General features: G+C 38.5%; 1 protein-coding gene across 2 annotated transcripts; it reads left to right on the top strand.

Moving 5' to 3' along the window:
- Nucleotides 1-7,883: 7,883 nt before the first annotated feature.
- Nucleotides 7,884-23,657, top strand: GMFB (glia maturation factor beta). 2 transcript variants are annotated; one of them, XM_037054341.1, is made up of 7 exons: nucleotides 7,884-8,010; nucleotides 14,666-14,762; nucleotides 16,171-16,220; nucleotides 16,924-16,973; nucleotides 17,464-17,549; nucleotides 18,568-18,641; nucleotides 19,984-23,657. In XM_037054341.1, exons 1-7 carry the CDS (start codon nucleotides 8,008-8,010, stop codon nucleotides 20,053-20,055), a joined length of 432 nt encoding a protein of 143 aa, XP_036910236.1. In that variant the 5' UTR covers nucleotides 7,884-8,007; the 3' UTR covers nucleotides 20,056-23,657. The 2 variants fall into 2 exon arrangements, with proteins under 2 accessions (XP_036910236.1, XP_036910237.1); XM_037054342.1 differs by having other exon boundaries at nucleotides 7,886-8,010; nucleotides 17,467-17,549.

Here is a 23,657-nt window from a genome sequence, read left to right as displayed (position 1 = left end):
AAAGTGAAATAACGGTTCTAAAAAGTGAAATAACCCCATATCTGCTCTAGTTTTATCTAGAAAACTTAGAGTTAGGCGCTGTACGGAACACCAAAAGGAGCCTCAGAAGCAGTTTATATAAGCCTTGGCAGCATTTTCACGTTGGATTTAATGGTGGAGGAAAATTGGTATTGTGTATCAAGATGCTCATAGAAATAGATAAACTGTCCTCCCACATGCCTTTTGTCTCCCCCTACACCTATAAAATTAGATATTTGAACTTTTTGTGTTAACTTTTTTCACTTTAATATTAATTCTAAATATGTATCATGTGTATGTATATACATATATTATATACATTTTCTTTTTAACTGAGCAGAAGTTTTTAAGTACATCGTTTTTCTTCATTCCCATTCAAACAACTCCATCAAGTTAGCCTCCCCGGAAGTCTCTCTCAACACTTTCACTGACGTTTTATTAACTTGCATTTAGTCCTAAAGCCACACCTAGCTACCACACACACTGGGAAATGTAGTATGTTACTTTGGGCAGCAACATCCCTGCTACGAATCTGGGTGGGGCTGGAGGTCGTATTACCAAAGAAGAAAGGAACAAAGGACATTTAACTCCGTGATAACTAGTGGTCACACCGCATTTCCAAACCACCAGTAAAATTGGTGCTGGAAGAACATGAGGTAAGTTTGTTCTGTGGCTTCAACATCCCTTGGCAAATGACCACGTGCTGGGTATTCTCTGGAGCAGTACTGTGTGAGAAGCGTGGTTTAATGACATTTTTAATGACTATATGATTTCTGAAAGTATATAGTTTATTTAATTAGCTCCCACTTGTCAGACAATTTTTAAATTATATATAAAACTGTAACGAACATTCTTAAAGCTAAATCATTTCCTTGGGATAAATTCCTAGAGGTGGACCTTTCGGTTCAAAAAGTAGGTACATTTTAAACCTGTGGAAAAACACTGCTCTCCAGAAATGTATTAATTTATGCTTTTACCCTTTCATTCTCAGTTTTGCTATCACTTGATGGTGTCACTTAACAAACATTTTGGCCAACATGAAAGGCAATTTTATTGCCATAAACATTAAGAATTTTTATAATGAAAAGAAAAACATAGGGAGCTCCAAGTTAAAGTGATATATTAAATATATGCCTGTAATTTTTCTCTCTCCCAAGCGCTACTAAATGCTACGAAAACTATACTAAAAGGATTTTAAAAATAAATTAACCAAAAAAAGGAAGAACAGGAAAGAAAATAATAGCAGCAACATATTGAAAGATGGAAAACAGATGAACAGGGATAATCCCCAAACCAGCAGTGAGGAAAACTGAGACCCGACCTGATTTACACTGGAGAATTCACAGAAAGAGCAGGTGCTGGCACAACTTTAACGCAAGTCCTTATTTCCCTCTTCAGTACCTGCTATAACCATTGACATTTGTCATTTTACTTCCAACATAGATTCTTTTAAAGACAGATCTTATCTCACCCCACTACGAGAAATCCTTGGCTGCCAGGCTATTTCTGCTTGAGAATGAAATACCGGGTTCCTTGTTTGGCATATTCACCTCTATATGACCCAATTTCCACTTACCTCTTACTCGTTCAAAAACTGTTTCTTTCTTTTTCTTTTTCTTCTTTTTTTATCCTTACCTGAGGACATTTTTTCATTGATTTCAGAGAGGGAGAGAGAAACATCAGTGTGTGAGAGAAACATCAATAGGTTACCTCCCATACCCACCTGGACTGGGGATCAAACCCTCAACCTAGGTGTGGTCTCTGACTGGGAATCAAACCTGCAACCCTTCGGTTACAGGATGTCACTTCAATCAACTGAGCCATACTGGCCAGGGCCAGAAACTGTTTCTTGAGTGTCAGATAGGTTCCAGATACTGTAGAAGACATTAGAGATACAAAAATAAGCAAAAAATGATATATCTCTGTTCTCGTGTTTATCATCTAATGGAAAGGACAAATATTAGCCAAAGAATCTTGACCAAAATACAAAGCAAAATCATGGTAAGTGCTATTAAAAAGAGCTATGTAGATCTATGAAAGCCTATGATGGGCTTTCATAATAGTGGGGAAATATATGGTTGGCCAAGGAAGGCTTCCCTGGAGAACAAGTTATTAAGCTTAATGCTGATGGAGAGAGGTTTACCAAGCAAGAGAACATGAGGGGAGAAGGAGCATGTAGGAAAGAAGTGGCAGCATGTGCAAAGGCCCCGAGGAGGGAGAAATCATAGCATACCAGAGAAATGAAAGGCCACTGTGACTAAAACGTGGAGAGTGAGGAAGAGCATACTATGAGTTGAAAATGGAGATAGGTAGGGCCCAGACCATACGGGAGTCTTGCCATTTTAACTACTAAGCTTTAAGAGCAGTGAGGAGCCATGGATGTGATTGAAGAAGGGGAGTATTAGGAACTGAATTGCATCCTGCAAAATCTGTAATTTGAAGCTTTAACCTCCAGTGTGGCTGTACTTGGAGGTGGGGCCTTTAAGTAAAGTCATAAGGGTGGGATCCTAGTCCAATAGGACTGGTGCAAAAAATAAAAAGGAAGAGACATTGTTTTCTATGCGTGTGCACACAGAGAAAAGGCCATGTGAGGACACAGTGAGAAGACAGCTGCAACTCAAGGAAGCCTGCTGGCACCTTGGTCTTGGACCTTTAGATTCTAAAGCTGTGAGAAACTTACTTTGTTTTGGCCACCTAGTCTGTGTTATTCTATTATGGCAGGATAGGCAGAATGGCATTTGGTTTGCGTTTTGAATCAAGCACTTTGGGTCTTGTGGACAAAACTCGTTGGTAGGAGACTGGCATGGATAGGAGTAAATATGGGGATATCAATTAATAGATTCTTTTAAAATTCAAGGCAAGACATATTGGTAACTCATTAGGATAGTGGTGAGGTCTTGCAGGGAGATGGATTATTAGTAGGAAATTATTTTAACTGAGTGACAAGAAATAATAATAGTATCTTACTTGAGATACTTCTCTTTTGAGTAAAAGTCCAGAGGTATGTAATGCAGGACTAATATAGTACTCCACAGTGCAAGGAACCGAGGTTTATATTTTGCTTCATGTAGCTCCATTTCCTAAGGTCACCTCATGGTCCAAGTTGTCTGCAGGAGCTCCAGCTATCATGCTCATATTCCTGCTAGCAAGAGGGAGGAAAAAGAGGGGGTGAATGAGACTCCACTTCAATTTAAGGAAACTAAAAATACAGCACATATTCCTTTGGCCAAAACTAAGCTTTATGTCCACATTTAACTGAAAGGGAGGCAGGAAAATTGTCTTTGTTCAGAGTGTCTGGCTAAAACTAGAGGTTTCTATTACTAGGAAAAGGAGAAAACAAGAGTTTGTGGGAGAACTAAGAGCCTCTGTCACAGGAGAAGTATCCAGGACCTAATGATAGATTGGATTGGGGCATGAGAGAGGGGCAGGGGTTGAAGTTTCTGGCTTCTTCTGCCAGATGAATGGATGTAGCTATCATTCCCTGAAATCAGATCCTAAATCTCTAATCTCTCACTACTCATCCCTGTTCCCCTTCCCTTATCCCCTGTAAATATTAATCATCAACCTACTGAATTAATTGATCTTCTAAAAATACACTAGATACGTTAGAGATGGATGCAGGTATATAGAGCCTGAAGCACGTACCATTTGGGGGACCCATTCTAAGAGATTGAACATAAAATTACAAATACAAATTGAGTATAAGGCCTTGGAAGGGCCCCATGCAAATGAAGATCCCCCAAAATGTAAACTTCATTCACCTTAGGGTACTTTAAGCCTCACCTTTACTTTATCACCCAGAACAAAATTGTAAGATACCATGGATTGTTAGGCGATCCTGACTTCAGAGAAATTAAAGTGTGGGGAGAAATGAATCTCAAAAGTAGTGAAATAAGCTGTTTTCAGATCTTAGAGTTGGCTATTGTATTAGAGTTCTCCAGAGGAAGGGGTGAGAGGAGAGGTATGTAGGTATATATAAATATTGGGAGAGAGATTGGTTGATTGATTACGATGAATTGTTTCACATGACTATGGAGGATGAGAAGTCCCACAGCCTGCTATCTACAAGCTGGAGATCCAGGAAAGTGGTGGTATATAGTTCCAATTTGAGTCTAAAGGCCAGAGAGCCAGGGAAATCAATGATATAAATCCCAGTCCAAAGGCAGGAAAAGACCGATGTTTCAGCTCAAGCAGGCAGATGGGTAGGAAAAAAAGGGGGAGGAGACAAATTCCTTCTTCCTCTGCCTTTTGCTCTATTCAGGCCCTCATCTGATTGCACAATGTTCATCCACATTGAGGAGGGTAATCTTTTGGGTTGAACAAAAGTTTTGTTTTTTTCCATAAGATGGATCTAATAGCACTTAGTTGTCTTTAACTTCATTGAAAATGCTTGCTAGATTGTATTGTGCCAGCTTTCATATCAGCATGCACTGTAAATAAGTATTGAAATTGTTGAATTTTTGAGTAGCCATTTTAATATTGAAAATGGAAGAAAACACACAACATTTTGGGCATACTATGCTTTATTATTTCAAGAACCGTAAAAACACTGAAATGCAAAAAAAAAAACAACCCAAAACCCATTTGTGCAGTGTGTGGAGAAGGTGCTATGACTGATCAAATGTGTCAGTTTTGCGAAGTTTCGTGCTGGAGATTTCTTGCTGAATGATGCTTTACCACCAAGTAGATCAGTTGAAGTTGATAGGGATCAAATTGAAACATTAATTGGGAACAATCAACATTACATCATGCAGGAGATAGCCAACATACTCAAAATATCCAAAGCAATGAAGTTATTGGTGAAAATGAAAACTCTTTTATTCTATGGAAAAAACTAAAAAACTTTTTGGTTAATCCAATACTTTGCCAAGTACACTGACTGATTTCAATGCTAATGTCATCTAGAAACACCGTCATAGACACACTCTGAAATCATGTTTAATCTGAACACCCTGTGGAGCAGTCAAGCTGACAAAATTAATCATCACAGCTATGTGCATATGCTCCTTCCTTTGCCTGAAAAATCTTTTGTTGCTTCTGCTGGCAAACTTTCTATGTATCCATAAGACTCATTGCTGCAGCTTCCTTCTTCAGGAAGCCTTCCTGAACGCTTCCCAACACTTGGGGAGAGGCCTCTCCCATAACACCCACCGTGGATCTCTGTGGAGCTTCCCTGATGCTGGTGAAAGCATTTGCTCATAGCCTATGCAGCCTACTAGGTCCCCAGCTCCCTGAGTGCAGGAATGACATCAAGTTGATGTGTGTGCCAAAAGTACCTAACATATGTCTTATAGTGTCTCAAAACATGTTTATGGAAGGAAGGAAAGAAAGAAGAAAGGATGGAGGCAGGGAAGGGAGAGAAAGAGGGAAGTTCTTCCATGAGATAATTTGGCATCCTGACATATCTATATGAGGCTAAAAAGTGTATAACTCTCAGATGAACAGAAAGTATAGCTCTTCTTTATTATCTGTAACTGAAATAGTTTTGCTTGTGAAGCCTCACCCCATTGAGTAATAGAAGGGAGGAAAAAAGAGAGGACAATGGGAGACTAGTACGCCTAAATTGATCCATTAAAGGTATCCTACTCTCATCAAGTTTAACTGCCCTTTTGAATAGCTGGTCTCTTTCAGAAAAATTCTTAGTCTCTCCTCTCACTCCTCCCTCTTCTCTTGCTTCCCCCTAAGACAGAATTTTTTAAATGCTTTTTAAAGATTTTATATGTTTATTTTTAGAGAGAGGAAAAGGGAGGGAGGGAGAGAGGGAGAGAAACATCAATGCGTGGTTGCCTCTTGTGCACCCCCAACTGGGGACGTGGCCCACAACCCAGGCATGTGCCCTGACTGGGAATTGAACCTGTGACCCCTTGGTTCTCAGGCTGGCACTTAATCCACTGAGCCACACCAGCCAGGGCTAAGATGGTATGAATACCTTCTGTACTGGGCGTTCACATGATCTCACGGTAGGGTTAAGAAAATGAGGACCTTTGTGAGTCCTCCATGAAGTAAAGCAAGTTTCATCAGGCTTTTTGTCCCACTAGCTGGCAACTACTCCCAAGACCCAGAGTTCCAGCTATTTATCTCTGGTTGTAAAGCCTTAATGCACTATGACCTATTAGCTCTGCTTGTTCACTAGACTGTTCACAATCTCCAATTTTACTTCTTGAGGGAATTATGAATATGTAGATTCTCCCACATGTCACCTGCAGGCCACTGAGAACCAGCAGTTATCTCAGGATACAAAGTGGGCCACCTCTGTCATTGAACACTATTGTTTGAGTCATGCTCAAGGAGGTGCAGAGCCAAATGCAATGCCTCTCCTTTTTTAGAGTAGAAGACTACCAACTCTCTGCAGGTTTTCCAATACCACATCTATTTCGGTGCTTTTCTACAATTCATCCCTGCCCCCCATTCTGAGACTTCAGCCAGAACAGGTTGGGTGTGACTGCCTGCTGTATTTATTCAAGCTTCATCTCATCCCACCCTCCACTAGACCAGAGTGGAAAGACTTTCGCTCCTTCCCATTCAACAACTAATTCCCTTGCGTCATAGCCTCCATTATCTCTACCATATGGCATGTACTAAATGACAGTTTTAATTGTGCCAAGGTTTGGATTTGAAATGTTAATGGAACTTTAAAATTCTATAAAACCGTTTTCTCTTGGTAATGCCTGGCTATTTCAAGACCTCTGTGTTTCTTGGGACTCAAAATCCTACAGGGTCTGGCATAAAATAATGCCTTTTTTAATACAAAAGCATGAGCATGTAATTCTATAACTTAACAATATCACACTTGAGCACATCATATGATATTTTAGGTGAAATGTTCAAATTAAAACTATAATTATTACACCCACATTATTACCCTACCAACCACACTCAAGCAGGTGTTACTTCTGCCCACCCTGTATTTTAGTAGTCAAAAGCTGCTTTTTTTTTTTTTGCATTCCCAGCATCACAGTTATGTTTCTCTTTTGAGTCTGGTAGATACTTCTGGCCAACCAATGAGAGGGTATTATAACAGAAATGCAAAATGTATTAATATGTTGTCAAAAATTACTATCTCCATTACATTTTCCTTGCATTTGTCAATCCCATTCATTAATTTTATATGGCCTTTCCATGTCTCATATTATTCCCTGGAGGGCAAATTTATCCATTTTGGATACGCAACAGGACTATAAGTGCCATAATTCTGAGTTTCTAACTTTGATTTCAAACTTTGAGGCAGTCCCTGCACAACAGAATTGGATGAATGTGTAATTTGAGTATGAACCCATAGATGACAGAAACTTAACCCTTTGAACCCACTGAACTTCTAAGTGCCTCCAGTAAAAAATTCTCATGGTCTTAGATGTTGGGCTTCTGTCATCTATATACACTAAATGGCAGGAAGCTACCTGGAGCCTGCTCCAACTGAGCTGACACAGGTGATAAATATGGCATTTAGTCTGTGGCCCAAAGCTTAGTACATTCATTTTTAACAGTAGTTCTCAACTGGAGATGATTTCCCAACCCTACCTCCCGGCAACATTTGACTACATCTGGTCACATTCTTGGTTGTCATAACCGGAGACGTGCTCACCGGCCTCAAGTGCATAGAAGCCAGGGATGCTGCTAAACACCCTACAATGCACAACAGTCCACCCACAACGAGGAATTATTGGACTCCAAATGCCGATATGCTGAAGTTGAAAAACCCTAATACAGAAAATTCTATTGAATTGAACCAAAGTCTCTTGATCTTGGATACTAAGAATGAATTTTGGCAAGGTCGCCCAGTGTCAGTTAAACAGGAGCATACAGGCGACCGCGTTCCGGCTAATTTTGAGCCGCACCTCCCACCGTCCGCGGTCACGTGTCTGCCCGCGAAGGCTGCGTGAGCAGTGGGGGAGGCTCTGCGGAACACCGAGGCAGGAAGGGAGGTGGCTGAGGTGCCATTCTTAAAGGGGCCCGAGGGAAAGCGAGAGGCTGCTGGCTGCCGGAAGGAAAATGGTGAGTTGCCGCCGGGGAGGGTGGGGGCCAGAGGGCTGGGCCAGCCAGCTGGGCTTTCCTGTTTGCCGAAGCCGGTCTCGACTGGCAGTGCCCGGGGTGGGTAGGCGACTGCTTCCGCCCGGCTGCTGGCTGGCACCCACAGCTGGAGACTTGGCCTCGCCTTGTCTCCGCTGCTGCAGCCCGCCTTAGGGGCAACCTCCTCCAGCCGGGCCCCGTGTGGACGGGGCCAAGTCCCCCCACAGACGACTCCCCCCGCCCCCCCCCGCGCACACACACACCAGCCCCAGCGGCCCTGGGACTAAGGTGAGGCCAGTAGGGGTGGGCGGTCCTCACCGGGTCCTTCTGGACGGAGGGTTCCAGCTCCTGAGCCGAAGTGCTGGAGAGGCCAGGGGTCTGGCTCGGCCGAGGGTTTCCCCACACGCGGGTTTCACTGCCAGGGGTCGGTAGGCGCCGAGCACCCTCCGCCTGGTGGCCTTTGCCGAGAGGGCTCGCTCGGATTCCGATTTCATTCTCTGGTCCCCGCCGTCGCTTGTCTTCTATCCTCAGCCTGCCTCTAAGGATTTTTCTTTATTCTTGCTTTCTTCGAAGTTACAGCAGTCGGAAACCTTTGACCCAAAGCTTTGGCGCTTGGAATTAAAGAAACTAAAGATTTTTAGTTCTGCTGGGTCTGGGGGCTTGGGCTTCCTTTGGACCTTACGCTAAAAAATAAGTGGAAAATTAAGTCAGTTGCCCAGAAAGGATCCTCTAGGTCTTTCCTATTAGATTTTTAAATATGCTCGCTTCTTTAACTAGAAACATAATACAAATCTCATTAACCTATCTCTGACCTCCCAATCATTTCTCAACTCACTTCCATCCAATAGATTTTGTTATGGTTACTAAATCCAAGGGACTCTTCAATTCCAACCTTTCTCGACCTCTCAACTACATTCCAGGGTGTTGACCATTTTCTCTTTCGAAGCTTTCTGTTCTCTCCTGACTTCTGGGGTGCAGAATTCCTATTGTTTCTCCCCCTACTTCTGTTGGTCCATTTGTGTCCCATGCAGTCTGTTCTTCCTGGGACAGCACACAGGAGTCCTGGGCTCTACCCCAGTGCTTCATTTTCCCTTACATATTCTTTCTCCATCCTTTCCTGCCCGCATGCTCAGCTTCAGTTATCACCTATACACATATAACTTGTGAACTTGTATTTCAGATTTTGCTTCTGAGATCTAGTTCAAATCTATCCCACTATTTAGTTAACATCTCCTGAGGTTTTCCCTACTGGGATTTCTCAAAGCCACCTCAGTTTGTCCAAAATAGAACTTCTGCTCTTTCCTCTCAAACCTTAACTTTGTGAAAAATAGCACTATTTAGTCCGTTACACAAGTGAGAAGTTTAGGAATCGTCTTGGTAACCCTTTATCCTGTCTCACCCCTCCCAGTATCCAGTCTGTCACCCGCTCCTTTTTCCATACAATGAACATTTGTAGTTAACAGAGTGAGTGAGCTGGAGGTCAGGAGCTGGGATGGATCCTGGCTGCACTAATCATAGAACTTTGGGGAGGATACTTTTCTAAGCCTTGCAAAATGTTGATAATAATACCCATCTTATGGGATTGTTTTGAGCATAAAGGGAGATCAGCGTGAAGGGCATAGCACAGTGTTTTTTTCTCATTGTTTAACACATCAACTATTATTAGCAGTATTCACCTACTTCTCTTTATCATCATTAGCCTGTCTAGGTTGCTTTTCACTCTCACCTGACCTAGTCTTGTCAGTTAACTAGTCTTGCTCTGTTCATCCCAGTTGTCTTGTCTGTTTCTTGCATGCAAATCTGATCATTTTTTCTGTACCCACTCCCCACTGCCCCGTTGCTTAAAACACCTTAGTAGCTTTCCTTTACTCATACAATGGAGACCAAAATACTTAATGTGACTCACTGGGCCCTATGTGGTCCAGCTCCTATCAGTCTCCTTTTGTACCATGTCTCTGCTCCGTCTCTGTGCTTGAGTCACACTGGCCTTTCATTATCTTTGATGTGCTGTGCTCACATTAATCAAGGGGTCTTTGCATAGCTTGTTTCAGTTCTTCAGATGCCTTTTTCAGGCAAGCCTGTAACCATACTGTTTTTCACTAGTCGTAAGTTCTCATTATCCTTTGTCTCTCCTCCCTAGCTCTTGTCACAGGTACAAACAAGTGTACATACATTTTTCCCCTGATTTCTTTTTGATGTAGGTCTGCTCTCTACCAGACTGTATTATAAGCTCCTTGAGGGTAGGCCTGTATTTTTTATTTACAACCATGTGCCGCTTAGTGACAGAGATACATCCTGAGAAATGTGCCAGATGATTTTGTTGCCATTGTATGAAGAAAATAGCATATACTTACGCAGACCTAGATGTTATAGCCTACTACACATCTAGGCTACATGTGTATAACCATCCCATTGCTCCTAGGGTACAAACCTGTACAGCATGTTACCATGCTGAATACTGTAGGCAGTTGTAATACAATATAAGTAGTTGTGTACCTAAATATAGAAAAAGTACAGTAAAAGTACGGTATAAAAGATAAAATGGGCTCATCCCATACACGACCTGAAGTGACCTCTGAATTCATCATTCACTTGACCCAGAAAATCCCACAAATCAGGAGGTTCAGATTTTTGTGTTTACTTTAAGAACACTCATGAAACTGCCCAGACCATCAAAGCATGCAGAGCTGCAAAGCCACCAGTATTTGAACCATGTCACTTTACTGAAGCAGTGTGTGCCCTTCCACTGTTACAGTGGTGTCATTGGTAGGTGTGCCCAGGCCAAACTGTGGGGCCAGACCCAGGGTTAGTGACCCAAAGACAATACTAAATTTTTGCTGCACATGCTTAAAAATGCAGAGAGTAATGCTGAGGTTAAGGGTGTAGATGTAGATTCACTGGTCATTGAGGACAGCCAGGTGAACAAAGCTCCCAAGATGTGGTGCAGAATTTACAGAGCTCATGGGTGGATTAACCCACACTTGAGCTCTCCCTGCCACACACAGATAATCCTTATTGAGAAAGAGCAGATTATTCTTAAACCAGAAGAGGAGGTTGCACAGAAGAAAAAGATACCCCAGAAGAAACCGAAGAAAAAATGTGCAGCCTGGGCATAAATTCAGAATAAAACTAATGCTAATAAAAGTTTTTTAAAAAAGATACTAGTGCATCAATGTAGTACATCTGCGTAGGGCTCTTAGCATGAATGGAGCAATCAGGACTGGATGTTGCTATTGGCGAGTTAGTGAGCGAGTGGTGAATGAATGTGAAGGCCTAGAATACTGCTGTACACTGCTGTGGACTTATAAACACTCCACGGTTAGGGTACACAAAATTTTTAAAACAACATGAAATTAAGTCAAGCGCAAGAGAAAATGATGCAATCAAGAGATGCTGTGAACATGATGTGTGTGAAGCTGCTGCCAGCATAGAGTGGCATACTGTTTTATAGCAAACTTTTGTAAGTAGAAAGAGTATACTCTAAAATAAAAAAAAGTGTAGTATATGTATATATAAAGGAGTAACATAGTCATTATCAGTATCAAGTATTATGTACTATATATAACTATGCTATACCTGTGTATGACTGGTAATACAGTAGATTTGTTTACACCAGTATCACCAGAAGCATGTGACTTACGCGTTTCGCTACAGCTAAGTCATCAATAGGCAAAACACATTTTTCAATTCCATGATAATCTTATGGGGTCACCATTGTATATGCAGGAAGTTGTTGACTGAAAAAAAAATTTAAATATAGCCTTTTTAAAAATTTAGTGCATTCAGCCACTTGTCTTTTTTTTTTTTAAAGATTTTATTTATTTAGCTCTGGCTGGTGTGGCTCAGTGGATTGAATGCTGGCCTGCAAACCAAAGGGTTGCTGGTTTGATTTTCATTCAGAGCACATGCCTGGGTTGCAGGCCAGGTTCACAGTAGGGGGCACAGGAGAGGCAACCACACATGATGTTTCTCCCTTTCTCTCTAAAAATAAAATTAAATAAAGTCTTTTTAAAAATGTTCATTGTATGGATAAACCAACAAATACACACTTACTTGGGCTCAATTCCCCATTTAATTTTATGAGTTAATATTTTATATAAAGTTTTTTAAAAATTTATTTAATTATTGTTCAAGTACAGTTTTCTGTCTTTTACTCCCATCCCAGTCCACCTCCTCCAGTGCTCCCCACCTCCCTCCCATTTCCACCCCCCTTAAAGTTGTTTTTTAGGGTGTTACACTCAAATACTTCTACTAACCGTATGCAATTAGAATTGTTTTAGCCTGAGTCCTTTTATTTGTAGGAAGAAATTTATAGCCTAATCACTCTGGCCAGTGGTTCAGTTGGTTGGAGCACTGTCCTGTAACCAAAAGGTTGTGGGTTTAGTTCTTGGTCAGGGCACAAACCTAGCTTGTGGATTCAGTTCCTGGTCCTGGGGCACCTGGGATCCTGCTCTGGGTGCAGATAGGAGGCTACCAATCAGTGCCTTTCTCTTGCATCAGTGTCTCTCTCTCCCTTCCTCTCCCTCTTTCTCTCTAAAAATGCAATGAAAAAAATGTTAAGTGAGGAGAAAAAATAATAAAATGTTTTGGCCTTAGGTATGAGGAGTAGTGCAAGTGCAAAAAAAGAGAGAGAGAGAGCATGCTATATAAATTAAATCACAGCATTTTTTCCCCCACTTGGCCTCTGATCCTTAGAAAGGATTGCCCAAGCAGCTCTGGGTATCAGAGCTGGAAGATAAGGCTTTTGTGATAAATCGGTCCTTGCCTAAACAAAAATCTAAAATATTTATTAGTTTCACTAGTGGGTTCTATTTTTGGTTGAGAAGAGAATGGAAATTGTTGTTTTCTGCCTTCTATATCTTTCTTGGAAGGTAGGAGAAAAATAGACTAGGGTTGAATTCTACCTTGGGAAGCTCCAGAAGACTTAGCATGTTTTTCTCTAAAGGCAACTAAAAGGATGATGGCCAGACATGACTCCTAGAGGAGCCTGATTGGATAGTACCTGTGGGTGATCGGTACTTTTCTAACTGTGTAATAGCATATATTATGGTGTGTTACACCTTCAATATTACCAGTGTTTTGAATTTAAAGGACAATTTAAAATTGATATCCATTTCCTGCTTTAATGCGTGCTTTCATTTACCCAGCAAAGGGACCAAAAAAACAGTCTTTAATTGAATTTTTATTTCAACTTAAAATTGGAAGCCTAATCCTTTTGGGTTATAATGAGACATATATTTAGCATTGGTCCAGACTGTTTTAATTTTCTTGAAGAAGCAGGGGAGGGGGCAATATATGAAAAGACACCAAAGTATGTGGGCTTTGGAAACTGACTCAAACCAGTGTGGAAAGATAAACCTTAGAACAGGGAGGAAAATTTGAATTTTATCTGAATATTTAAGACTGGAATTGCTGTTAGGTTTTTTAGGTGAGATAAATTATTGTCCTTATATTTTTAATGGCACATACTCTGATTTTGATGACACATACTGAAGTACTACAGTGGGGGTGATTTCTGGCCTTTGCCGTGTGACAGTCCGTGGGGGGCAGTGCTGAGGATGCTGGATGAAGTACGATTGGCTCTGCGCTGATAGTGGTTGAAGCTGAGTGATAGGTGCATAGGGTTTCACTGTACTATTCTCTACTTTTTCTGTGTTTGAAGCTTAAAACATTAAAAAAAGGAAAGAACTCCATCCTCATGCTTGCAATCAGGAATACATTGGCACCACTAAAAGAAGAATGCTTTTTATAATTTCTTTGCCAGCTATTTGCAGGAGAGTCTCTAATATTTTCTCATTATTTGTAAAAGTTTCTTTTAATTTTTATATTTATCTCATCTGGTTTTGCAATCATAATTCTTGTTAGTTCCTTTTTAAAAATCCCTGCAGTCACCCTGACTGATGTGGTTCAGTAGGTTGGGCGCCATTGCTGCAAACCATAAGGTTGCTGGTTCGATTCCCCGGTCAGGGCACATGCCTGGGTGGAAGGCCAGGTTCCCAGCTAGGGGCATGTGAGAGGCAGCTAATCGATGTTCTTTCAGTGTTCCTCTCCCTCTCTTTCTCCCTTCCTTCTCCTCTCTCTAAAAATAAAATCTTTTTTCAAAATCCTGGCAGTCATTTAGTTACGATATAAATGTTATTGGTCTTTAATCTTAGGGCTTACTTTTCATACTTCTGTTTATTTGTGTATTTTTCATAGTTGTGAGACCCCCAAATGAATCAAAACCTTATTAATTAATTCTAAATACAAGATGATTATTCTGTTCTTTGTGTATTATGCAAAAATACATACTTTCTAACAACAGATGATCTTGACTTTTCCCACATTCTTCTCTTCCCCTGCAGTTTTGATAAAATTGCACATTATGATACATCTAGTTTTGAGATACTTATTAGGTAAAGAGAAAGTTAAAGTGTACCCTACAGATAAGATGAGCAAATGTGTGTAGTTAATGTAGATCAAAATGTTGGGGGATTCAGAAGCTCTCTAAGTGTTCATGTGTTTCATCTTAATTCTTTCCCAAAATTGTGGCATTTGTAGATGTCAGTATACCTTTATAAAGGTACACGTTTTATAACATTTAACATATACATGTATTGAAATCATGGCATTTTGTGTGTGATTTTTTTTTCTTTTCTAGAGTGAGTCTTTGGTGGTTTGTGATGTTGCTGAAGATTTAGTGGAAAAACTGAGAAAGTTTCGTTTTCGCAAAGAAACAAACAATGCTGCCATTATAAGTAAGCTAAAAGTGATTGCTTCAGTTACATGGTGTTAGTTTGTTTTTATCTTGTAGCTACATTGAATAAACTGCGTGTTTAGATTTCATTCTCCCCCCTTCCTTAGATTACTTAAGCTACACTGAATAAACCGAGCCTTTAGATTATTTTAAAAAATAAGTAATGGCTAATATCACAGACCAGAGTTGGGATGTTCCATCTCCCCACTCCACTGCCTACACAGTGCTGGAAGAGATTATCTTTTTGGTCGCTTGGTGATGTATGGTGGCCCATCCATCTCCATCCTTTAACATCTCAGGGGATTAAACATAGCCTGGCCATTCATCCTTAAACAGACCTTTGCCTACATCTGAAATGGTAAAGTTCAGCCTGGTGTTCAGAGAAATTTGCACCCTTATATCAGTTTTAGACTTATACTTGTTTCACGGAGAGTGTGTTTAAGTGTCACTGACTTCTGACAATGGAATGAATGATTTAAATGTTTCTCCTCCCACTCTGTGCTATATCTGATGTTATGCAGATTTCTCTTATATTCTTAGGTAATATTTAATATGTGGGTGTAATTTAGAAAGATAAAGGAAGGATGAGGTGGGTAAAAATTTGTAACTGTATAGACTGTGCTTAGCAGAGATGCATCTGGCAGATGCAAATTAATGAGGTGTGACAACTTACCATGAATTCTGGTTCTATTTCAAATAAATAATACAACATAAAAACACGGTTCTTAAAGGTGGAGATGTGGCTCAGTGCCATTTTACAGAAAGGTAAAGCTATTTGAGATCATATTGTTTCTCACAGGATTTACTGTGAAATTAGCCAAAAATGGCCAACTTTTTGAGTGACAGAAAAGAATAGAGGCATAGATTATCTAACACATTATAATTGAGTTTTGGATTATGTTAAATATATATATTTGAGTATAGATATCACTGCTATTTGTAATTCACTTTCTCAGAATACTCATACTGCACCATGAATCCTGACTCTGGAGAAGTGGGGAATTTGACAGCCGTTCTATCCTGACTCCTGGTTCACTTTCCCCTAACGATTCTAACCATACTCCATAGACCACTCTCAGTCAGTCACTCTTTCAGACCTTTTCTGATTATATGGAAGTTGCATTTGAGTTACAAAGTTCTCCATATAGATAATAAATGTAAGGAGTTGACAGAAAGTTCTAAATAAGTAAAGCTGGTGATGGAAATTATAGGTAAAAGCTTTTAAATACTGACTGCTTGAGAAGCTAAGCTTGCTAATAGACCATGAACTTAAACTGTGAATGCATTTTTTATGCTTGTGTTTCTTGATGTTTTAATTTTAGATGCCAAAAAGGGGGCTGAGACTGTGGGTTGGGTAGATCAAGGTCACATTAGAATCACAGTTTGCTCATACTGTATTTTTATTTTAGTGAAGATTGATAAGGATAAACGCCTGGTGGTACTGGATGAAGAGCTTGAGGTTTGTTTGATCAGCTAAATATAGTTTTATAATTAAACAATTATTGCCCAAAAGATGTTATATTAGTTACATGTAATTCTAAAATGAGTTCTATACCTTTAAATACATGCTCATTGTGCATGAAAAACATGTGCTAATTATTGTGCAGTGCTTTGTCTTGCTAATTTAATCACTTTTTTAAAAAAACAATAATGAATCAGTGTAACAAGTGGTAGAAGTCAGGGGTATATGTCCAGTAATTACAAGGTTAGCTTTATAACTTGCTTCTAAATTGTTTTGCCAGTAATTAAAAACTAAAACCCTATAACCTAAATACTTAGTTTGTCAAATTAAGTAACCAATTTAGAGTGAAAAGAAATCAACTGCCCTTCCCACCCCCGCTGCCGCACCAAAGCAGACATGTTGTTTCTTCTGAGGGGTTGGCTTATCTCAGTATTTCCTGATGGCAGGATCATGAACACAGACCACAGTTCCTCTCCGCCCCACGTTTAGTTGTTAAACAACTAAACTGAGTGGGCTGGGGTGGGCTTTCATTAGGGTAAGGGTTCAAGAACCTCAGCTTGCGTACAGCTTAGTCAAATAAAAGTTTATGTTGTGATGTATGGTTATGAATTTATACCTATTAGCAGAATGGGTGCTTGGTATATCTCTGAAGGGTATAGGTAACAAAATGTTTAAAAGTTGTTTTTCTTTTTCCTGCCAGGGCATTTCACCAGATGAACTTAAAGATGAACTCCCTGAACGACAACCTCGATATCCTTTTCTTACTGCTTTAAATAGATTTGTTTTCTTTAGTGGTCTGAATTTTTATTTACGAAGTTTATTTTTTCAACGTTTAGAAGACATATTTTACAAAAGTTTCTTCTGCACCATGATCACAATGAAAGTAAAGTATATATGTACATATCGGACCAAGAAAAACGAACAGTTGGTACACTGGTGGGGTGAATTATTTCCCTCTTCTAAACCCATTTTTATTGTGTTTATGAAAATGAGAAATATTTTAAAATCCATATTAAATCCATACTTTTATACATTAATTTTGAGAGTTTAAATGTCTTTACAACTCATCATGGGGTCTATTTGTAAATTTGTGGAAAGACAATGAATAATGAAGCTGTGGCCTAAATGGGTGTGTTAGAAATTTACCACTCACTATCTCCCCAGGTGTCTGTTTCAAAACTTTGTTTATAAGTACTTGTCTTAAGTAGAGCAGTAATTTTAGTTTCTTTAACTTGAGAAAAACCTTCATTGTGTATAGTTATAAATATCAACATGATGATGGAAGAGTTTCATACCCCCTATGTTTTATTTTCTCCAGTCCTGTTGGTAAGTCAATTTCTTTAGTGCATATACGCTTCTGATTTAATTAATGAAACCATTTTTAATACTGGACAAGTTGTACGCTTGTTTTAAAGATGGAAAGTGTCGAATAAACCTAAATTGAGTTGTGTGTGCATCTACGTGCATTCCTACGTGGGTGTAATGCACCCACGTAGATGCACACATGGGTGCATTCCTAGAAATAAGCTACAAAGCATCGTCTCTTAGCATTTGCTTATTTTCTTAGGGTAAGTTCCTAGAAGTGTAATTGTTAGGTCAGATCATACATACATTTTAAGGAATTTGAAGTATCAAAAATATATTTTCTCATATATTTTTAAAGTATGAACTTTGTATATAATCATGATATATATTTGTATTTATCTTTAAAAGAGCAGTTACCTGTAATATGCCTATAATCTTGAGAATAGTCCCAAAGTATCTTACATTGGATGTTAAAATGGCTTATTGGTGTTTAGGGTACCACTAGTAACTCTCACTAGTACCACTGTTCGAGCCCACGGTAAAATCTCTGCTCAGTGAACTCTTCTCTATACTTTATTACTCATATCATTTATTTATCACTTAAAATATACTGCAGTGTATTTTTAACTTAATGGCTGATCACACTAACTTTTTTCAGGACAGATCTTTCCAGCTCCCTGACCCATCACCATTCCAAACCTTGTCTGTGTTAGGCATCTGTAAAATTGAATTTGGTGTTTAAAGTAAAAAATAAGAAAATGCTAAAAAGTTTTTAAGTGTTTACAAGGATTTAAAAGTCAGGATCTATAGAGGTCTAGCCGTATTTATTTTTGCTGACCTAAATCTTGTTTATTTGTCATTTGGCTACGCCTCCTCGTATAGTATGCAGGTAAAACTCTTAGAATCACTTTTAGACTGAAGTTTTTATATATTTGAAAGTAAAGGGAATCCTAAATGTGTCATTTTTTAAAGTAAATAATGAAACCCACTACTTTTTCAAAACCTATGGCTCATTTTTATATAAATTTCTCTTCTCTAGGATGTAAGCCTGAACAACAGATGATGTATGCTGGGAGTAAGAATAAACTAGTCCAAACAGCTGAGCTAACCAAGGTGATATTTGTATTTGACTTGCTTATTGAGACAGTACTCTCACTCAGGACACAGTAGTTCCCCTCCCATCTGCAGTTTCACTTTCCACAGTGTCAGTGACCCGAGGTCAAAAATATTAAATGGAAAATTCCAGAAATAAACAGTTCTTAAGTTTTAAATTGCACATGGTTCTGAGTAGCATGTTGAAATGGTCATCGTTCCCGGGACATGAACCATCACTTTGTCCAGCAAATGTGAATGCAGTGGAAACATATCCAAGCTGTGTAGCCCACCCGCCTGCTAGTTGCTTAGTAGCTGTTTCCGTCATCAGATCACTGTGAAGTGCTTGTGTTCAGGTTCTCCTTGTTTTGCTTAGTACTTGCCCCAAAGCGCAAGTGTAGTTAGTGATACTGGCAATTCAGATATGCCAAAGAGAAGCTGTAAAATGCTTCATTTAAGTAAGAGATACATATGTAGAAAAAAACATAGTCTATGTAGGGCTCCATACTATCTGCAGTTTCAGACAATCCACTGGGGGGTTGGAATGCTTGGAATGTATCTCCTGAGGCTAAACGGGACTGTACAGAGCAATAGCTAAAATAATCTGAAGAGTTAAGTGTTTTTCATTCAGTTGAACATTACTTAGTACATAGCAGTAGATTAGTCAAAGCTTTGTGTTAGTTGAAGATAGAGTGATTGAAGCCTTGAACCAAAGGTGTGTTTTTGAATGGGAATTGGAAGTTCATCCGAAGAAGTCACATTAAAAAGGTAGGCAGCTTTAGAAAAGCCGCTGTAACTACTCAACCTATTAAGAGTTCATCTTCCAGAATGTAATTTCTAACAGATAAAAGTTAGCATTGAAGCTTTATCGTAAATGACAGAACTAGGATTCAAACTCACTTCTGTCCTCCAACCCCATTCTGTCCTCTGTATTCCATTTTCTCTCTATAGCCATTACACTTTCTGGGCCTGTGTGTGCAGATTCTTGCTGCAGATTTGTGGCCATGGACCTCTAGTCCATCTTTATCAAAGCAATCTACAGCTAGAACAGCATAGGTTCTTTTAGCTACTAACCAGGGTGATTTACTTGGGTTGTCTCTTTCAGTGGATGGGATTGACCGAATTGCTCACTTGTAAGAGAATCTTGGTACTATGCCATCTTAATCTCTGAGCTTTGGTAACTGACTACTGAGTACTTAGTACTTTTAAAAAAGTAAACTGTCTCCCAAACGTTTATCCAATTTATACAGATTAAGTCATGATCAGTATGAAAGAAAGGACAATTTGGAATTTAATACTCAAATATAGAACGTGTTTGTATGGGGGGAGTATCAGAATATAACTTAAGTTTTTTTCCTTTAAGGTATTTGAAATAAGAAATACTGAAGACCTAACTGAGGAATGGTTACGTGAGAAACTTGGATTTTTCCACTAATGTGAAGTTCTATGTTTCTAAAGTATTTATGTATTAACCTGACCATACTGGAACCAGACATAAATACTTATTTATGCCTAAAAATGCACTGTTACTTACAGTTTGTTTCCTGCAGTAAAGAAAAATTTTTCATTTGTTCAAAGTTTGAACAAAGAGGAAATCATCTTCATAGTAATGAAACTTTGTAAAATGTTTCCTTATATTTGTAATTGTTCGGTGAATTACTTCTCTCCAGGGACTTTTTGCACTCTCGTGACTAATTTCTATAACTTACGGTTCAGAATTTCTATTTGCAGATACCATCGGAAAGTGGGTATGTGATAGACAACAGTTGCCTCCTTTTGACAAATACTGGATGTTAGCAGTTTATATAAGAAAATAGCATAGTATCACTTGTCAAAAATTTGAAATTAATTTGGGGTAGAAGACCCAAGTGACCCAGATTTGAGCCATGAATAATAATTTACAAGTACATTTTTCATCAGTTCTATTCCTTCTGTGGTTCCCTGTATCTTTTTAATCAAGTCCAGAAACTTTGTCCATCAATCGTGTGTTGTTAAGGTCTGGGAGTTAGATTTTATAATAATTTTGACTATTCTTATGGAAAATAGCATCTTAGGAATTGATGGGTTGTAACTAATCAAGGGCTTCATTCTTGGTTGTGTCATTTCTAGAGAGTTAATCTAGGTTAATAACACCTTATTTATAAAGCACTTCTTAATGTTGTCCTGTGAAAATTAGTTATTTTAAATGTGTTAATACTGTGCCTTTGATTTGTTAGCTTTAAAGTTAGTTTAAGACTTTTACACTGCCAGTATTCCAAATTTGGTGAAATTAATACTTTTGTAAAGGGTCCAAGTAAAACAGTTTTCTAATGTGTGTATCTGAAATTTGTAATAAAAATCAACTTCATATTTTTAAAATTCCAACTATCTGCTTGCATTGGTAAATATATGGCCGTTGAGAGTTACAATTTTGGGCATATTTGTGAATAGTTTTGTGCTATACGAAAAAATTGCTTATTTTAAAATCTTGACCATAGTTAATAACATTAACACATAGTAGAAATTGCATTTTATATCCTAAATTTCAGAACATATTCTAAATTAAACATATGTCTTGTTAGATGATGGCATAATTGGCATAAACCAAGGATTCTAATGTACAGTATTTAACAACAAATAAGTGACTTTAACATTAATTTGACAAAAGGTCTTGATCTAAAGACTAACCAAATTTAGTGAGAAAATTCTTATATTAAGAATATCTTAGTCACTTCAAAACTAGCAAAGGAGTTTTTTTATGTTGGCATATTTTTTGTTCATATATTCTTTGCATATTTTGTGAGGTTTTTGTGCCAACTTTAACAAAGATATAAAGATAGTTGGAATTTTCACAATATTGAATAGAGCATCTTCTGTTCCCAACACTGTTTGGCTTTACTGATGTAGAAACAGGAAGCAATAGGATGTTAGTTGGAGATGAGGACGTGCTAGAGTGGGTATTTGTTTTGGTTAATGAATGGGAAGGATTCTTTATTCCAATTTCCAGAGAGAGAGAAAGCATCACCAGGAGTTTAAAGAATCCTTTAAACAGCTATTTTGATATCGGAGAGTAATGCTTATACTTCTGCAGAAATGTAAATGTAATCCAAGTGAGTTTAATGTCATCCAAGAGTGTTTTTAATGTTTTGAATGAAGGGAATGAGACTTATTTCACCTGGTTTGCAGCAATAAGAGAAAATAGTGCTGCAAGAATGTATTTTTTAATGAGGTTCCTTATTTTTGTCTTACACATTTTAGTTTGGGAAGTCCTCCATGATGCTGGATAATACTGACCTCCAGACACAGAACTGTTAGTGCCCCTGTTTGCTGACAGGGGCAAAGAACTGACAAACCATGGTGGTGGTGGTGGTTTTTTTTTTAAGCGTGTCTGCTGCTTATCAAGAATGTTTTTGCAAGACAGTAGATTTGAGGTTAAGGGATAAAAACATCTTTTACTCTCTCTGTCTTCTAGGGAGATTTACAGATCCCATGGTTGAGTGTTCTCAGATTTTTATATGAATTTCTCTTCCATCTAACTAAGGTTTGCATTTTTTTTCAAGTATGTTTCTCATTTGACCTCTTTTTCTGCCTTCTGTCAAATAGTAACTCCAGATTTCATAATTCCAGTTTTCACATTCCTTAACTTTCTGGTACAACCATTCCCATTCAGCCTTAAATCTTAACCTTTCCTTTTTGGCAGCAGTATTTTTCCTGAGAACCTCCCTTCAGGGTCCTCTAAGTCAGCATTAGTTTTGAAATTGCTGGCCCTGCGTAAGTTCTGCATAGCATCTAATGTTGTCAATAGAACCAGCTTGTAATCACAGTGTATTTTTTTCGTATGGTTTTTGTGGCAACGTAAATGACATGAAGAAAACTGTTCTCAGGTTACTCTGCTGAAATTCCAAAACATTAAGAGTTTTGAATAGCAGTCAGTTTGTTCTGGTATTGAAGCAATTGTGTTGGGAAAAAAGTTGTTTGCCTGTTTTTGTTAAATTGACTTCTAAAATAAGTGTTCAAATTGTCTATTTCTAAAACGTTTACCAAATGCCTAGTGCAGTTAAACGTACTCTTGTTTAAGAGGATGTTGCTACATTTTTAAATTATCATTACTGAATAATCTTTGTAGCAGAATGTCTGTCAGCACTTTTCTCTCCCTTTTTATCTCCTATTTTCAGGAGTCAAATGTAGCCATAAATTGTATTCTGGTCTGTCACTTTAACTAAAAATTTCCAGTTAGAGGAGTTTATTGCCAAATTAAATTTGGCTGTCTGTATTCCCCACCCATGTAGATAGTAATGAAGGTGTACTTTAAAACGTGTTTGGACTACTTGAAAACCTGAGCAGTGTCATTAATCCATAATGTGGACTAGTGATGGATAGATATTTTCATAAGAGTTTAAATGCTGATACTTCATGGAAGAGGAGAGTAACTTGTATTTTATCAGTTCAGATATTCTTAGTACGGTTGCTTTTCCTATTTGTTCAATAGACTGATGATACTGGAATCTACAGAATTTGAGCCTTTAAAACTTATGTGAAGAAGTGTCTCAGACATTTCTGGACAAATCTTATTTTGTATTTCTGGAAGAATGTAAATCTTCTAGGCCACTTAACACCGGTGGTCTCAATTAAATGTTTTTGAGAAATTTGTTTCTTATTATGCCCTTCATTATTTTGAATCATTATTATGTTCCTGTAACATTTAAAACAACTACATTGAGACTGTGATAGAAACTGTGTTTCCTTGCTTTTTTGGAATGTAGTTCATACCCATATAATTACTTGAATATTGTTTGAGATCACTAACATGCCAGGGCGGTTCCCACTGATTTTTCAGATGGTCCAATATAATCCCATTCAAGGAGGCTTGAAACATTACTGGTTTAGTCTTGTGAATTTTAATAGTTCCCTGTCATCGTTTAACAAAAGTAACAACTGGCACAACTTCTTAAGCTATGGTTTCAGTCTCTGCTAGTTCATATTGCATGTTTATTTTGGACAGTCTTCTGTTAAGCATGGTGCTTGTACTGGTCTAAATAAAATGTTAACATGAAAGGA

This window comes from Sturnira hondurensis, unplaced genomic scaffold (assembly GCF_014824575.4).
Source record: "Sturnira hondurensis isolate 20B ecotype Veracruz unplaced genomic scaffold, ASM1482457v3 Scaffold0008196, whole genome shotgun sequence".
Taxonomy (NCBI): domain Eukaryota; kingdom Metazoa; phylum Chordata; class Mammalia; order Chiroptera; family Phyllostomidae; genus Sturnira; species Sturnira hondurensis.
Note: the sequence above shows the minus strand (reverse complement) of the source record. Positions and strands in the feature narration are given on the sequence as shown.

Coding starts and splice junctions, on each gene's coding strand:
- GMFB (XM_037054341.1), top strand. Junction 17,550..18,567: donor TATTTTCTCCAGTCCTGTTG/GTAAGTCAATTT, acceptor TCTCTTCTCTAG/GATGTAAGCCTGAACAACAG. Junction 18,642..19,983: donor AAACAGCTGAGCTAACCAAG/GTGATATTTGTA, acceptor TTTTCCTTTAAG/GTATTTGAAATAAGAAATAC.